At 41.3% G+C, this 18,622-nt stretch overlaps 1 protein-coding gene across 1 annotated transcript in view; it reads left to right on the forward strand.

Annotated features, from left to right (window-relative positions):
- cacna2d3a (calcium channel, voltage-dependent, alpha 2/delta subunit 3a) overlaps positions 1–18,622 on the forward strand; it is a 118,518-nt gene that overhangs the window by 48,073 nt on the left and 51,823 nt on the right. Inside the window, exons 5-10 of the mRNA XM_030056214.1 lie at positions 1,051–1,213; positions 5,486–5,617; positions 7,388–7,599; positions 8,664–8,738; positions 12,745–12,834; positions 14,327–14,440. Of these exons, the coding sequence (XP_029912074.1) occupies positions 1,051–1,213; positions 5,486–5,617; positions 7,388–7,599; positions 8,664–8,738; positions 12,745–12,834; positions 14,327–14,440 (786 nt within the window). The remainder of the gene's footprint in view (positions 1–1,050; positions 1,214–5,485; positions 5,618–7,387; positions 7,600–8,663; positions 8,739–12,744; positions 12,835–14,326; positions 14,441–18,622) is intronic.

An 18,622-nucleotide genomic window follows, 5' to 3' on the forward strand; every position in this document is an offset into this window, starting at 1 on the left:
TTATGTGTGTTAGCCCAGTGATGGACTGATGACCTGTATGGGATGTTTCCCTGCCTTCTGTCCAGTGCATACTCGGATAGGCTCCAGCCCCACATGACCTTGAATAAGCAGGCATGAAAAATGGATAAATGGAATTAAGGCCTGGTCTAGATAACGTGTGTAATCCTACAAAGTTCATATTAAAAGGACAGAAGAGTTAGCTACGTGTACTGTTCAACCATGGCACCTAGGTTGGTTAAAATTAATTTAGCTTTGCTCGGTAGCTACCATTTGGCTGCAGTTGTGGGCGACACTCCCACAAACTTGCAAGTTTCTACACTCCACTGCAGCTCACAAACTCCACTTGAGAGTAAGTGCCAGTTGGCTGGTAGGCACAAACAGTTTTGGGGCCAGGCTAGTAAATATTCAATGACTGTACTGCACCTGTGCCTCTGCAACGGTGCACTCTCAGCACACTGAGAAAGTGACTTTTGGAGAGTCATTCCCAAAAGACGAACATAGGTAAATACATCAGAAGAATGACGCATATTGTCTGTTGTTTTCCATTGGCTGATCTTTGCAGGCTGTGCCCCTGTGTGGTGTCTTAGACTTCAGAGCCATCGGGATGTGGGAGCCATGTGCTCTATATTTATCTAGCTCTATGATTTATTAATAGTCTCCCCAGTATGCGCAGTACTAAAAATACATTGGAGGCCGAACACCACATCCAGCTAGCCAGGAAGGGAGTATGCAGAGGCTGAGGAGAGATTTGTCCACTCAGCAGCTTTTCCCTGCAACAGCATGCACCTCTGGGATGATCCAGGGATTCAGATTACCTCAGTAGGCAAACTACTTTCTGACTCAGCAATTTAGTGATCCAGTCATTCAATACATTGATAACATGATTCAGCGAATCAGAAATACTGGGATCAAGTTACTTGAATACTGAGTGAAAGACTCAAAGAAAAGAAAGAAAGAATTTCAGTATGTAAGTGGATATGCTTATTCTCTCTCTCTCTCTCTCTCTCTCTCTCTCTCTCTGTCTCTGTCTCTGTCTCTTTCTTCCTCTAGTATGAATACTTCAATGCAGTGTTAATCAATGAGGTGGATGAGGAGGGTAACAGCGTAGAGCTGGGAGGAGAATTCATCCTGCAACCCAATGATCATTTTAATAATCTGTCAGTCAACCTCAGCCTCAGCGTGGTCCAAGTGCCCACCAACATGTATAACAAAGGTACGTTCAGCAACTCCGATTTACAATGAAGGTATAGTATGTTCAATAATACAACCCTGTACATTCAATGAGACACACACAACAAAGACACGGTGTGCTGAAAACTACCAAGAGTGCTCTCACATCTGGCTTGTTTGGAGCAGTTGTTTCGAAATGATTCCCCCCAAGATCCGTTCGTTTGGGCATATGTGAACACAGCAAGATGAGGGACAAAACAAGCGGGCCAAGATCGTCAAGAAAGGGCGATCTCGGCTCACTTCCAATCAAACCCTGCAGCGATCTGTTTGCACTGAGAATACAATCAACTCAACCAATGAAACAACTTGCTGTTTCCCTCTAAAAGTAATTGAGAATGCAGTTTAGTTGAATGGGAATGTAATTTTTATTAGACTGTGTTGCCACCACACACACACACACACACACACACACACTCACCACAAAGCTGATGATCTCCAAAGGTCAGAACAGAGCCTAAGTATGTTGATGTTGGTACATACCTGTCTGTGAGAAAACAGAAGCGCCCTGAGGCAAAGGTTGCGGTAAGATTCCTGACCAATCAGAGAACAGTTTGCTCATGCATGGCATTTGTTTACAACTGTGGACCGCTGTTGAACGTTCCTGTGTGAACACAAATGAACCGAGGGACCAATGCAAACATAAAATAACGATATAGAGGGGAAGATAACAGAACAAAACATTAATTATCTGACTCCTAGTTAACTGGAGGTTAGTGCCAATATTGCTACACCAATATGTGATCCGTATGGTAAAAGCAAGTTCTGAACTACTGATTTTACTAAGATGGATTGATGTGACAATGTGTTAACAATTTTCACATAAAATATAGTGAAAATGCCAGATGTCTTTTTTATCATTTGGTATTTTCTATTCCACCTAAGGAACCAGCTTTCTTGAAAATATGCTGAAAGAAGGTACCGTCAAAAGGAAACCACCAGAATGAGACTTTTTGGATTCCCTCTTAAAAATGCCACCTAAATAGGAGGCTTCCTTGCATTTGAAGCAGAGCCATATGTGCGCACGTGTCCCTATCAGGAGGAGGATTTGTGTACATTAACTCTAATTCCTTTGATTGAAGCTCATCCTTACCACACACTGACTTAATTAGCAGTTAAATAATAAGAGATTCTGCTAATTTACCATCCACTGAAGTCCAAGCAATGAAGTCACAGCCTTGTACAGTGCTCAGCGGACAGTTTGAATGTCATGTCGGCTTAACCCAGCAACCAGCGGCACAGTAATGATTGAGAGAGAAAGAGAGAGAGAGAGAGAGAGAGAGGAAAAGGCGGGAGAGAGAAAATTTAGGAGAAAGTAGGTTAAGTCACACTGATGGAAGGTCTGAGCAAAAGATTAATTACAGCGAGGTAAAAAAAGGGAACGCAAGAGAGAGAGATAAAGAGAGAGTGAATGAAATAGAAAGCAATTGAATGAAAGTGCTAGGAGAGTGAGGCTGGCAGACTGATACAGAGAGAGGAAGAGTAATTTTGATTTGATTCACAGGTAAAATCAGCGCAATTGTGCTGAGAGAGACAGAGAGAGAGTGAGAGAGGGAAAGAAAGGGAGCCTTAAGTGTTTTAGATCTGTGGGCTTTGTTCACCGGTAGCGATAATGTGGATGAATTGACTGGGCCTGCAGGAAGCACACTGGTGGCCAACGTCTCTTTGCTCTGCTGAAGGAGACTAAAAGGCAGAGAGAAAACCCGCACTTGCCAACCCTCCCGATTTTCTCGGGAGACGCTTGATTTTTATGCCCCTCTCCCGGTGTTCTCCCAGAGTCCCATTTCTCCCAATTTTCTACCATATTTTACAAAGCTTCAAAAATCCACCAATTTCTACAGTATATTTGCGAGAAATGGCAACATAAGAAATCTCAACCCCTGCTGTTAAAAAAATCCATCTATATTCACTCCTGCGATTAGTAGTCCTCCCCTCCAATTAGGCAGACTGGTGCCTTTGTTTTAAATGAGAATAATCCGACCAACTTTCTTTTCTGCCAGACTTTTATTTGTTTTAGACAAAGCAGACAGTGTTTAAGATATTACAACTCCAAGCTACGGATATCAGTGTAAAAATTCAGAATGGTCTTTGCAGTATGACAAACAGCTTTGTGTAGCAGATTATCCTGTTTTACACATATGGCATGTTATAACACCTTTGTTTGACTATACATCATTAATCTTATAAATGTTTGTGATTGGTCAGTAAATTTGTTGGGCCTGCTGGCCATTTGCTAAAATAGCCTTGCCATGGCAGCAGGGATAGCCCTCACACAACCATAAACCCAATCTTAATCCTGTGGGCATATTTTACCCAGAACTCTGGTCGGCTTTCCAATTTTAAATAGTAATAGTAATATTGTCTTTTTTTCATTTTAATTTTGTCTGTCCTTCCTCATTATATTATTGAAGGGCCGAAATAATGGAATAATTTCTAATTTTCCTTTCTATCCACAGGAACTAAAGCTGCTGAATTTTTTAATGCTTTTATGTGTGTCCACTGCTTTGGCGTCAAGATGTTACTCTTCCCCACGCATAGTAGCCCATCAGTTTTTCTTATCCTAACCTATTTTCTGCCACGGTATATGAACAGCTGCTTGTAGGCCTGTGCAGTTCATAAATGGTATGATGGCAGCTGTGATGAATGGGAGGTTAAACCCATTATAGCATGGTGCTGCTTGCCTTTGGAGATGAATCACAGATGGAACGTGATCCGTCAAACATCCATCTTCCTTGCTCACACTGCGACCAGGACATGACCAACACAGTCATATACACAATCACACGCGGTAGGATCACGGATGTACAACGATGTCATGCACACATGTAGGCCTATACTCGCCTTTTGCATTAAATGCACGCTCACCTGCACGCTCATAGTCTTGTGTGCCCAACCATGCGCATACATCTCTGCTCCCTTCTCCGCTGTCTTCCCTCTCTTTTCTTGTTAAGACCCTCCTCCTTAATCATCGCCACTAACATAATGTGAAGTTGATTTCAGCTCAGATCACTCAGATTGCTGCAGTGTGTAATCTACACAATTCTATTTTTTAATCTAAGTACACACACGCACATGTGCACACACAGAATCCTGGGAGCTCCTTTGATCAGATCGAATTAAGGAGTGCATTAGTTGAGATGAATTTAAATGGCAGCTTAGGGGGCGAGTAGAGCCCATACACTCCCTCCTCATGATGGGCTCAGATCGTAATAGATGCTCCAACTGCACCAGAAGTGATTGTATTGTCGTGTAAATGGAACTTGGCTCAAATCCAGCCTCCCCTCTACTCCTCTCTGTAGAGGTGCAGCAGTTTTTGCTATGAAGAGGAGGGGGTTTTTGTGTACTACCTTCCAGAAGACTGTAATTCAATCACGGCGTATTGGCGTGACTGTTGACAGCAGAAAAAATTTGCCAATATAGGAGATGATGGGAAATCTGTTGTCCGCCTTTCTTCCTCTCTATATCCATTAGGTTCTTGTCTGGTCATTGGCCTATCTATTTGTCTGCCTGCCCGTCTGTCTTCCTGGCTTCCTATTTGTCTCTCTCCCCCCATCACCACCGCGTGCACACACACACACACACACACACACACACCAGAGTCGTTTGTGCCAAGGGCTTCAAAAGTATTGGTAGTAAGTAGCTGTGATAAGCTTGCCTTTCTAGTTGATCACTTACCAATTACTCTTACATTTGCCAGCTGAAATTAAGCTTCCTATATCTAAGCTGAATCTGCTTTGTCACATTTCACTATCAATTTGGACTGGGGGGGATAACCAAAAACTTTGCACATGCACAGTAACAAGTCTCTCCCATGCCTTTATCACTCTAATTTGATCTCTACACCTTCGTCTTTCCTCTCTATTTTTCTGCTATTTTATTTTCTTATCTTTGTGTAATGAAAAGATGCTGTTAATGATCTGTGGATGTGCAGTTTATAAGCAGGGATTAGGGAATACCATACCTTTTCTTATTTTCTGGGCATTAAAAAAACAACTTCTTGGAATATGGACATTTGTTTAATAAATATTGACCTGTGCATCTTACTTTTTGCAGTAGAAAGCCATAGAAAGTTGCTCACCCACATCAGTTGCCTCTTTGGCCAAATTTTGAATGTTTACATTTTCAGTTTCAGTCTTCTCACCTTAACCTAACTATTTCACCTAAATTGTTTGCTTTCCAAATATTGTGGACTCACTTTTTACTTGTACACTCTCCATGTTTGTCTGTGTCCTTCCTACTTTCTTGCTGTCTTTCTTAGACTCAGCAATTGTTAATGGAGTGTACTGGTCTGAGGCCTTGAATAAAGTATTTGTGGATAACTTTGAGAGAGACCCATCACTCATATGGCAGTACTTTGGCAGCGCCAAAGGCTTTTTCAGACAATACCCAGGTAAGTGTGTATGTGTGTGTTGGGTAGTGGCTGAGTGTGTGTGTTTATAATTAAGTTGGCAGTAGCTGTCTCCCTAAGGTAGAATGAGAGGTGGGTGGTGTTCAGTCACAGTGATTGACAGCTGGAGACTGGAGGCTAGCTGGAAGAAAGGGGAGAGTAGATAGAAGGAGAGAGAGGAGAGCAAAGGGAGACAGGTGAGGAAATTTGTACAGATTAAAACAAGAATGACTGAAAAGGACAGATAAAATTAACATTTTCAGAAGAAGTGGAACGAATAAAGACAGAAATAGAATAATTGAGAAAATGGCAGAGGAGAATACATATTCAAAGGTGTAGTGGCGATTATGAAGAGAAGAGATCGAACTGCTGTTTTTCTTGATCTCCCTCTTTTTATCTTTGGGCCCTCTGGATCTTCATACGTGTGTTCTATTATAAAACTTTCATTATCATGCGCCTATTTCCACACCATCCATACATATTCTGTGCAGCTCCGGCTATTAAAGGGCCTTTTCTACTGTCCATTGTGTGTGCTCTGACCTGGAGGCCAGCCAGAGGCCAAAGTCATTGCTGTATAAACGCTTTAAAAACCACAGTTGTTCTATCCTATTCTTTGTTCTTGTTTCAAGACAGTTGTAGTTTTAATAAGCTCTGCTCTTTTTTGACTTAAAATAAAAGTAATAATTATCAAAATCAACTCCTGCTGGTGGCTGATGGATGTTCCTAAAAACACTTATTCGTGCAGAAAAGCTAAAAAGCTAAAAATTTTAAAAAAGCAGTGTGCTTTGTGAGAAAGCTATCATTATAGGAGCATTGAGTGATTCCCAGAGATAGTCTCAACCCTGTCCTCATTAGTTCTTATCATCTCATTTGATGCTGATTGTTGAATTGTCAGTCACTATCTTTGATATGGAGGAGATGTCAGAATCAGAGGTAGCCTACGTTTCTCATAACAATAGTAACTTTTATGCCTCAGCACATATGCTTTTTGTCATTGCTGCCGTGAATCTCCTCTTCTATTTTCTGCACCGTTCAGGCACACGAGGTGAAAAGGGTGACACTGATCGCAAGACACCTGCACTTTGTAAATGAACATAGTTCAAACTAAACACTTTGAATCTTCATCTTATATGAGATCTGCATTATTTATATCATGTTTAAGAAAATGACATTTCCTGACCTGGCCCCGTTTAACAGGCATGAAAAACTCCCACCCCAAAAAACCCCAGAGGGCAATAGGGAAAAATGGAACAAGTCTTGGGAAGGGTCACAAAAAGGAGGAAGCCGCCCTGAATTGCAGTGGAAATATATAATATTTTAGTTTGACATCTAGGTGTTAGCCCTGTCACTCCATGTGTCTCACTGAGTGTGACGTGGTGCAGCAAGAGGCAGTAGCAGTGTTTGAGGCAGAGGGGGAGAGCAGGGATAATGCAAGGCACAAGCCTAAATAGACCACCCAATTACAGAGAGGCATAGCAATGGGCAGAATCTCACATGAACATGGGGAGTGTATGTAAATGGCTTCTTGAGTTGTCTGCCGGAACAGACTCTGCAGGCTATGCTCCATATGTGAGCTACTTTTATATTCTAAAAATCACATAGTGAGCCTTTAAGAAAACAGGATCCTGTCTATATTTGTTTCTGGTTCATACACATTGCAAGCCAAACTAGCAATATTTTTGTTTCCTTTCTTACAAATGATGGAACTCTAACATAGATAGTAGTTCTTTTTTCTTTCTCTCTGAGTTGTGATTGTGTTTCTCTCTTTTTTAGGGATCAAATGGAAGCCGGATGAACATGGGGTCATAGCATTTGACTGTCGTAACCGGAAGTGGTATATCCAGGCTGCTACTTCTCCTAAAGATGTTGTGATTTTGGTGGATGTTAGTGGGAGCATGAAGGGGCTCAGGCTGACCATCGCCAGGCAGACGGTCTCTTCCATCCTGGACACCCTGGGAGATGATGATTTCTTCAACATCATTGCGGTGAGTCAGTTCTTGCAGTCATCTGTGTGTGTTATGTGTGTGCGATGTTGGGCCGTACAGTGATACACAGCCACCTACCCTATATTTTTCTCCCAAACACAGATAGAAACACGTGCACACACTCACACATAAACACACGGGTCCCCAACCTCCTCCTCAGATCAGAGGAAGTGCTGGAACGAATCAGCTTTCTCCCCTGTCACGCTCACAGCCAATTAGCAGTCAGCTGGATGAAGATTTGAATTGCAAAAGAGACCGTTGTGATTGGATCCCGCCTCAGGCATCCAAGCCATTGTTATCGCATCTCAGTCTGATGAAACTGCGTGTGCGTATATGTGTGTGTGTGTGTGTGTGTGTGTGTGTGTGTGTGTGTGTATGTGTGTGTGTGTGCTCACATGCACGTGCATGTCTTATATCTCTGTCTGATGCTATTTCACATCAAAACATCCCTCATCTCTTGCCAGACCCCATTCTCTCTCTCCGCGGAACAAAGTCTTCATTATCATTTGATATCCTAATCATATTATTGTGATAAATGTTCTTTTAGAAAATGGAAAGAAGGCGGATTTAGACAATCAGGCAGAGGCATATTGTTTTTCCCACTGTGTTTGACAGAGGTCCCTTTTTAGTCACGTAATTGACAATACATGCATACACTTGAGAGAAGAATTCTATTTCATGTCGTGAGAATCTTGTTCATGTTGCAACACATAAAGACACGCGTACACACACATGCGCATACGCCTGCATGTACACATACACACAGATTAGGGAAGAATTGCTGGCGCTGGAAGAACATGCATCATCCATTTTCTTTCAAGGACTTTGAAGTTTAATTTGTAGTCATGCATTAAATAGTGAGTATTATCACAGAATAGCAGGCACTGGGAATGTGTGTGTGTGTGTGTGTGTGTGTGTGTGCCAATGCATCACCAAGGTAAGTGAAGCTTCTAGTATATTCACATGTTGCAAACAGACTTGCACATTTCTGTGTAAGTAACACAAACAAATATATATATACATATTTTTTTTAAATAACAAATTCCTTTTCTGTGTTTTTCCAGTACAATGAGGAATTGCATTACGTGGAGCCGTGCCTTAATGGCACTCTCGTCCAAGCAGATGTCACTAACAAAGATGTAAGTTTATTCTTGCTTTCCTGGACTCCTACTTTTGTCTCTCTACTGAATCAGATATCTCTGATGTACTTTTGCGACTGAAGCTCTCAGCAGGTTCTGGAGAAGTAGAGCAGAAAAAAGAGAATGCCTTTTGCAGAGGACGCTCAACAGTAAAAAGTAAATTGGGTGTCAGAGTGACAGGCGGTTTGTGTGTGTGTGTGTGTGTGTGTGTGTACATGTATGCATACCCACTGGAGTGTTTATGCAGGACGTTTTCATTAAGATGGCACCTGTGATAATCCCTTCTATTACTGCAGTGTGAATTCTCCAATTCCCAATTTGAAGTAGTTATTCCTCCCTCCATGGCCATTTCTGCATCTCTGCTCCTCTCTGGTACCTATAGGCTCCATTTCCAGGTTCCCGTTAAAAATTCAATTTGCCAGCTATGGCCTAACCTCTATTAGTCTATGCCAAGCCTTTAGGATGCAGCTGAATATGTTATGGACATTTTTCCATGCACACATCAGTGTGTATGCTTGGAAATGTGACTGCATAGCCTACGTATTCGTGTGTGTGTGTTTGTGTTTCAGTTTCTGTTTGTTTATTTGTATGTGGAGTGTAGTACTGATGCATATGGATTAGTATATTGTGTGCTTAATTCCAGATGGTGGTTTAATGTGCTGTGAGTCAGCCAGCTATGAGTGGAAAGCAATCTGCACTAGAAGATAAGCCTAATGTCTTTTACTTCAGCTGGGGGCAGGAAGTGCCAGTCACACATGGAGAGGCAAAAGCACACTCAGACACAGTGATCTGTCTGACCAAAATCTTCTATTTCACAGCCAGCCTTGAGCTGCTAGGCTCATCAGTCTACCTGTTGTAAAGTATCCATACATGGGCATCTCCAGTTATCCACAGACACAGATTCCCAATCCAGGATTTAGTATTATAGGCAGTTATTTGTCTAATTAGACTTGACATCAGGCATCTGAGGAGGGTAGCAGGGAGCAGTCGGGTAAAATCCATCCTCTCTCTGCCCTCTGTGGCAGATTAACAGTGAGGGTGTCAATGCTGTGAATGATGTGAATGAAAATGGACCCACCTTTGTAAAGGGAACTCAACCAGAAGCTGAATGTTTGGGAAAGGGGTATATTTTAACTGGTAAATTTCCATTCTGATAGGAGGGAAGGTTTTTTTTTTTTTTTTTTTTTTTTCTATTCAAGTGTGGTAACTCCCATTAACAGACTCTTTTAAATAGGATTTACATTTAATTGACCTCCCCTTCCATTTATCTCCATCTATCTGACTGACTGTCTGCCAGTCTCTCTCTCTCTCTCTCTCTCTCTCTCTCTCCGCATACACAAACATAATAGAAAGTGCTAAGCAGGAACGGTGGAGGACATTTTGAAACGGAGGAAAATGTTTTTCTTCTGTGGCAGCAGGTGCACTCTTTCTTCCCAAGACCTGAGAGTTTTTGAGAAAATCCCATTTCTCTTATCCCACCAATTTTCTATCAATTTAACTTCCAACACACACCTAACATCATGTCCTCTGCGCATTCAGATAAAGTGTCTTCTATATGGGTAGGTAGGGGTATGAATATTTTCTGTGCCAATACCAAATGACACTTCTTTCAAAACGGTTTGTCTGGAGAGTGAAGGAGAGACAGACTGGCATTTGGTCAGCACTTGAAGGCTTAGATCTATTTTTATATTGACAGATTTTTTTTAAATCATTTTTTTTTTTTTTTTGGTTATATATGGTATTTGTCAAAAAAAAAAAAAAAAAGCACTCGCACATAATGATTTACAATGTGTTACTGCTTTTCCATTCACAAGTGAAACTGAAGCAAGACAAGTAAAAGGAGTGGCAGGAAAATTGATCTCCAGATGGATGAAATTATATGAATTTCGCTGAATACTGAGGTATCAAAAGTTGGTACCAACCACATGTACGTTTTTCAGTACTTTGTAGCATTTCTGTGATTTGCTTGATGGCTAAAAAGCCCCATATTTTGATATCCAGCACAAGCAGTGAATACGCTCAAGCTCCTGATTCAGTGTTTTCATTGACAACTTTCTATTTTTTATAATACTTTTTCTGAAAGTAGTCTATTGACTAAAATCATAGGCTCATCATCGCTTTTGCGGAGGCATGGGGAAGATGTGTGACATCTTATTTGGTCCCTGCATTATAAGCTGTTGAAACAGGCATATCCCATAGGTATTTTCAAACAATTCTTACTTTACTGCATTTCCTCTGCCAAAGCCTCTCTTCCTCTGTTCCTCTTCTCCATGCTTTTATCAAAGAGGTACACCTACCGCCGAGTTCGGATAAATACATCATCTCAGAAAATCCAAAGCTGTGATGTGAATTATGATGTGTTTGTTTGTGAGCGCATTAATCCGTCCACGTAGGAACACGTCTTTAAGATGGCTGCTGTGATAATTTTGGTGTATATGTGTCGACAGTATTAAAGGGTTTGATGTCCAACGCACATTGCAGAGCTTTGTACCTGTGGTGCAGCGGTTGGACACAATCAGCAGAGGAACATGAACAAACACACACACACACACACACACACACACATATACAACACAGACACAGCTGCAAGCCCCCAGTTTTGTAGACCGCTGTGCCAGGGATTGAACACAGCCTGCTTTCCTGAGACAAGTCATTTCAATCTTAGCACTCACACACATACACACACACACACACGTGCGTGCGCGCACATACACACACATATACACATATGCACGCTTGCACACAGTGGGTAAAGTTTGCTGTGCTCCAGGGTACAGCCTTTTGTTGGAACCGATTAACCTTTTTATCCACATCAAGGGAAGGTTGTGTGTTTCGTGTATGGGGGTGTAGTTGGAGGTTGTTGTTGTTGTTGTGCTCATATTTATTTGTGTGTTTCTTGTTCGTGTGTGTGTATGTGTGTGTGTGTGTGTGTGTTTGTTTGTATTTGGACTCCCCAGTGAGCACGCTCTGATATGGCCTTATGCTGCTTGGGCCCCCTGCTATGTGTGGAGAGACTGTCCCCCTCCCTTCTTAGAGCAGCAGAGGAACAGAGAGGGAGGGAAGGGAAAGGGAATAAAGATAAGAAAGGCTGGGAGGATGATGATGTGGGGGCGAAGAAGGAGGAATTGTTCCCAGACCTCAAAACATTCAGCCACAGAGCCGCAGTTTGTATGTGATGTCCTTATGTAATGTCCCTAAGTGTGTTTGAGGTCCAATTACCTGTATAGGTTTGAAAGAAAGCGGCCTCTGCAGGGATGTGGACAGAGACAGAGTCAATAGGGAATATTCAAAATGCCAACAACTGGATATAAATAGCAATAAACAGACTGAACGAGAGAATGTGCCCCACATGTCCATCTGTGTGCATGTGTCTGTGTGTGTTTATGTGTGGCTGTGTGAGTGTGTTTTGCCTCCAGGCTGTTGTGAATAATGAGACACACAGACGAGACCTGTTAGGTTGCTGACAACATTAAACTCCATTAATTGCCAGTGAGAGAATCTGGCCTTTGTGGCATGATTACACACACACACATACACACGCAGTCATGCAGATGTATGTACACACACGCATAAGCACACACTAGAGAGAACAGTTGTCAATCAGAAGAAGTGGGAGGGAAAATAGGATTTATTAGTTATTTTAGTTAGTATGTGACATTTCACTCCCAGGTAAAGCAGTTTCCTGCAAACAGTGGCCCAGGGCCAAATTAGAGAGGCCATTACACTGCCGAAACAACCTCTGTTCACATACAAATAATGGAAAATCAAGTCAATTAAATTTCGTGTTTATTTTGTATCTGTCATGAACCCGCAGCGCTCGCAAATCATAACTTTCCTCTGTCCTTGCCTGCTCTTTTCTTGTCACTTATCTCCTCTCCATTATACCCTATGATGATGACCTCTAATATGTAATTTAAAAAATGCTGTTTTATTTCTTTTTGTGTCCTCTGTCATTGTGTGTGTTTTTTTTTTTTTTAATGTTTGTTCCCTCTATCCATTTTTCCAGCACTTCCGCGAGCACCTCGACAAGCTGTTTGCTAAAGGCATCGGCATGCTGGACATAGCTCTGACTGAGGCCTTCAACCTCCTCAGCGACGTAAGTAAATCACTCATCCATGATCAGCCTCCCTACACGCAGTGGCACCCATTCACAGCCACTCGCAAAAAAACAAAAACTTAATTAGTGTGCTGTAATTAATGGCAAAATCAACACGATCATGCCAAAAGCAAGTAAACAAGGCACTTGATGACTCAGGTTACTGGTTGTACATCCCATCATTAGGACCAAGCAATCAATCAAACACACTCTCACACACACACACACATTAACACTCAAACAAACACACACCTAAGCAAATAAAAACACTCCCTTGTCATTTCTTTCCATATATTCTTTCCATATATATTCTATGCAAAAACAGACATTTACCATTTATATTAATGTACCTTCTTTTTAACCCTGTTATGGTAATGCAGTCTTAGTTAGTGTGTGTGTGTGTGTGTGTGTGTGTGTGTGTGTGCGATGTTGCAACACATTTAGATTCCCTGATGTGGAAGTGAGCAATGTAAATATATGATATATTCTCTTAAAATCACAGTGAAATATATGTATTTTTTTGCCAATTTCCTATGCTACAATATAGTTATTTAGCAGTAGATGCCAAAAATTACATCATTAACCTATCTTTTCTTGTTTGTTTTTGTTTTTTTCAAATTAGCATTGAATTTATTTCCTAGAAAATAGAGCATCTTTAGTAATGATCTATGACCTCATGCTCTACCAGCAGGTGTAAAAAGTCAAGTCCAACCAATACAATATAAATAGTGCAGCTCCTCTGCCCACCTTAGAAAATAACACTAATTTTTTTCTCTTTAACTTATATTCCAACATTATGTTCCACCCCAAGTCCTGTTTCAACAGGAAATACATCAAATTAACGAACCAAGACTCAGAGGCCTTAGAAGTCAGATGTAATGTTGACAACAGACCTTTGCCCAAACATGAACTTCTGGATCCAACAAATTTTCTCTGTGGGGAAAACACACGGGATTGTGTCACAATCTTGTGTCACAGTTGTTTAAGCTGGCCTTTGAAACTTTGGACTTTTTAATCTGCACTCTCTCTCTCAAATAGGATCGGATCCACTGACATCTGACATATACAGCACACATTAAATACGTAAATATGATCTCCCAAGGCATAAAAAAATACCATGTCTGTGCCTTTGGCCAATCTGCTATCTGTGTTCAAGGACAGCAAAAGAGTCAGGAGGAGGCAGATCACTACACCTCCACTTGTGTATGAAATGTCATCATGGATGGCGTGTAAGTGTTTAGCCATTAGCACTTTGTTGCACCGATCCTGCTCAGGTTACATAAAATGTTTCGTATAAAAAAAGTCAGTTAGGAAAACCCCATTCATATCTCCCATAGACGACTGATGTTTTATCTGTAAGTCTTGAAAATACTAACAAATCAGAGACAAATGTCGACATGACTTCTGAGGCTTATTGTGGCTTATTGTGACTGTAATAAAGTCTCTCTCTCTCTCTCTCTCTCTCTCTCCCTCTCCCTCACTCCCTCTCCAGTTCAATCAGACAGGGAGGGGTAGTGTGTGTAGCCAAGCCATCATGTTGGTGACAGATGGAGCAGTGGACACCTATGATGCCGTCTTTGCCAAGTATAACTGGCCAGACAGGAAGGTAGTGCATTACACATGTACACACACACACACACACACACACACACACACACACACACCAACACACACACACCATTGGTGCCAGTGCTCTGGTATTATTCTACAGTTGTGCTCCAGCATAGTGTTGCACAGTGAGCCAAACTCAGCTGAGCCCAGTTTCCCATAAGCATCTAATCTTTCTCTATTGTAGGCCTGTAGACAAAGATGGTCTTAGGGCTATAGGAGGCTTTTGGGAAACCAAGACCTGAGCTGAACTGAAGCTTGGTTGCTGGAAAACATCAAATGAGAACAATCTAAACTCTGCAGAGACTTCAGTGACAAAAGTCAGACTAATCACTGCTTCATGCTTCTGGGTTCCATTCAAAAGTCGTGTAGCTGCTTCCAAATCCGTAGCAATATAGTTTTTTTGTTTGTTTATCCTCAGAGCAAGTTTTGCCAAGTGTCAGTGTTTGGCTGAGTGATTAGAGAAAGTTTTTGACCAGCAGAAGGTATGGGTTGTCCCAGTACGGGGGCTTCTCAAAGGGCATTAAAACAGAGTAAAGTATGGCCCTGTCTGTGAGGACCGAGCTGCCTGTCTGCTGTCCTGCAAGGTAATTGTAGGGCTCCTCTGAAAGGCCAAGAAATGAAAAAGGAGGAGAGAGGCAGAGAGAAGATGAAGGGGGAGGAGAAGGGTTATTCTTGGGGAATTTTCCTCTGTTAAAAAAAAAAAAAAAAAAGTCCAGGCAGTCTTTGCAAAACATGGTAGATAGAAAACACACACAAAATGCTTATACTGTACACACACATCTTAGACAGCCATACAAATGAGCATGCACAGAGTCGTGACCATATACACCTTCATTGCCACAGGTATCTCATGCTAATGGAATTGAAATGAAATGCTATTAAAGAGACAGTGAATGTGGAGTATGGAAGCCCAAGGGCTTTGTGTGTCTGGATTAACAGCGTGGGATTAACAGGTTGATATTGAGGTTAAGGCACCTTATTAGCCTACTCCCTTTGATATTCTTATTATGAAAAATCAAATTTTGAGTGTGCTCCAGAATGCACTTGCATGTGTTGTGTATGTATGTTTGGTAAAGGGGCGAATACGTGTCTTAACATTCAGTCAGTTGGATTCACGATTCACTCTTTGGTGAGTATTTTACATCCATTGATTAAAATGTATTAATGGTAACATTGGTAAGACTATCCTTTCCCCTGAAATGTGAAAACAGACAAAATAGTTTTTTTTAAGTATTATGAGCGATTTGATTCAACACATTTCATAACAATTCAGGCTGTGGTGAGAGCAATTGGTTCAATTTATTTCTTTTAGCAGATCGATGACGTTGAATTTGAATTTTTGTCAATGCATTGATGCAATGATTGAATAATGAATGAATATGACTTACGCTGCTAATGCTTGTGTTACCATGTTGAGAATCACATGCATTCAAATGCGTGTGTGTGTGTGTTTACAGTGCATCAGACCATAGTGAGACTCCTAGCATCCCCTCAACCTAAAGGCGGTACAGCAGTGAGCAGAAAGGGGACAAGGCTGCTTGATAGGTCCATTTAGAAGAGACCCTGCTGATAATAGAAGTCTTCAGTCTCTGTCTCTCACTCTCTTTCTTTCTCTCTCTCTCTCTCTTTCTCTCTCTCTCTCACTGTCTCTCTCTCGCTGTCTCTCGCTCTCTGTGCTGTCACTGGCTTTTAATAGCTTCCTTCCAAACAGTTTCAGTGTTTCACAGTGTCACACTGGGTCCGCTATGGAAGAGAAAGGAAAACAAATGAGTTATTGGATTTCACCATGTGTATTTAAAAGGTTCCAGTTCAGAAAGTTATATAGCCAATTTGGGAGTCAAAAAGATGTTAAATGATATTTATTGCCTAATAAAATACAGAAAACTTTGCCAAAAATGCAACTATAATAGCTTCTAACACACATTCTGAAACACTAAACAACTTCAAATGCATTTCATAACGAGTTTTCCTTTCATGATGTACCAGTGATTACTTTTGCAGCGATATCACATTTTTCAAATTGTAGATAGCTACCTTTTCTGATAAAGAAAATTTTGAAAATGTTCTCTGCCTTTGTCTTTGTTTTTTGAACTGTAACCCCACAAAAGCATAATGTGCAAAACAATACCCAGTAAAAAGATGTGAAATTATTTAGTGCCTAAGACAACCTTTGTGTTAGTTCGCTTTAGAGCATATTTCTCTGCTGCTTTCAGTGTAATTAAAGGCTTATGAGGATTATTGATCCCAGTGAGTTCTGAGTAATAACAAGAGATTACAGTGTCAGACTGCCCTCCTCAGCTATACTCAAACACACACACACACACACACACATACACTCCCACACTTGTACCTGTAAGCATATACCACTTATCTACACCCATACTCATACACTCACACATAGCACATATGGAAACGTACACTCATCCTATGCAGACACAGATGCATGTACACACACACACGCACACACATACCCACACCCGCACACTCACACACCTGTGAGCCATTATCTCAGCTAGCCGTGCTTGAATGGCAGCTAATGACGCCCTTCCCAGGTCATCCACTGCTGGTGATTGTGCCAAAAAGTGTTTTTCCTTCCTCTCACTCATGACTCATCTCTGTCCTCTCTGATGCCCGCTTTCAGCTGTTTACCTGGCAGTAAAAAAAAACACCGATCAAAACACAACCTCTGATCACAACAGAACACAAGGCTGGTCACAAGTGAGGCACCACTCTGCTTTTGTGACGATAAAATACTGAATTTAATTTAATCTTTAAATTGTCAGCAGGTTAGAAATCATGACTAATATATCTGGAGGGAAATAAAAAAATCCTTCTAAAATGTTTTTAAAGGGAAATTGTGACCTCGAATTCATTATTCAGTGAGAAATATCGGTGATTCCATCCTCCACAGAAATGAAATAGCTACTAATTAACTAAAAATTTCCCCAATGACTTCCACTTGCTATACTTACTTTACTTTATTTATTTAGAAGAGCAAGTCTCTCTCCCACGACCTCATTTTGTCTTCATGTTATACAGTATACTGCATCTTCAGCAGCTGCTGTTTTATACTGCAAGTTTAACGTCACATTGCAGTGTTTTCCTGACCTATAAAGACAATAACGGAAGGACGATGTAGATAAGTAAACATTTCTTTCTTTGTTTTTAATAGCAATGAGGTTGCGTTCATTTTTTTATTAGTATTATAGGTTGTCTTATCTTGGAATTAATTTCATTTTTCTTATGTTTGTTTGTTGCACATGCCTGGTTGCCTTTCTTTTCAGCTGAAAGGAGTTGAATAGACCAGACTGGATCTCGTTCTCTAATGATCTATGGGTCCGAGGAGAAACCTGCTCTTTTCATCTATTTCCAGTTGGTGCATCTGCGTCAGTGCAACAAAACATTGGGCGATGCAATACAACAACACAAAGCAAAAGAATGCAGTGCAACACTAAGCTTCACAACATGCAGCACAACACAACACAACACACAGAAACACAGAAACAACTACCCAGCCGCCACGCAGAGAATAATGAAGCAGAGAGGACCCATCTGGCACCAAGTCTGCAAGTGCGTGTGTGTATGTGTGTGTGCAACAAAGCGCTGTCAAGTTTCCGTGAGCGACGTCTCAGGAGAGTGTGAGTGACAGTGCAGGATGAAGGCATTATGGGCTTTTATCACTGTAACCACCTTTTTATTACTGCTGCCTCCACTGGCCTCCTCCATATCCACAAATAACCTTCTCCTACCAGTGCTGGTGTACGCACGGGCATGCACACACACACACACACACACACACACACACACACACACAAGCAATCACAAAGATGCATATACATTTTTGTAGGCACTTTGCAGGTGGGCACTCACATGCATGGGACATAAACACACACACACACACACACACACACACACACACACACACAGACATCCACACACACTCACACACACACACACTGACAATCTGTTTGTTTATGTACCTCTCTGGCTTTTACCTGCCTCATTCTATCGCAGTGCCTTCTCATCTGCCTGCTCACCTGCAATTTTCAGGGATGGAAGTGATAAGAAGTTTTGCTGTCACTGTCACATTTACATTGTTGTTATTGTTAAGGCTTTGGATGATGGATGATTTAGATCATGCCGTGTTTGTCTACTGAGCTACACACTTTCCATTTTT

The sequence above is a fragment of the Myripristis murdjan genome, chromosome 7 (genome assembly GCF_902150065.1).
Source record: "Myripristis murdjan chromosome 7, fMyrMur1.1, whole genome shotgun sequence".
Lineage (NCBI taxonomy): Eukaryota > Metazoa > Chordata > Actinopteri > Holocentriformes > Holocentridae > Myripristis > Myripristis murdjan.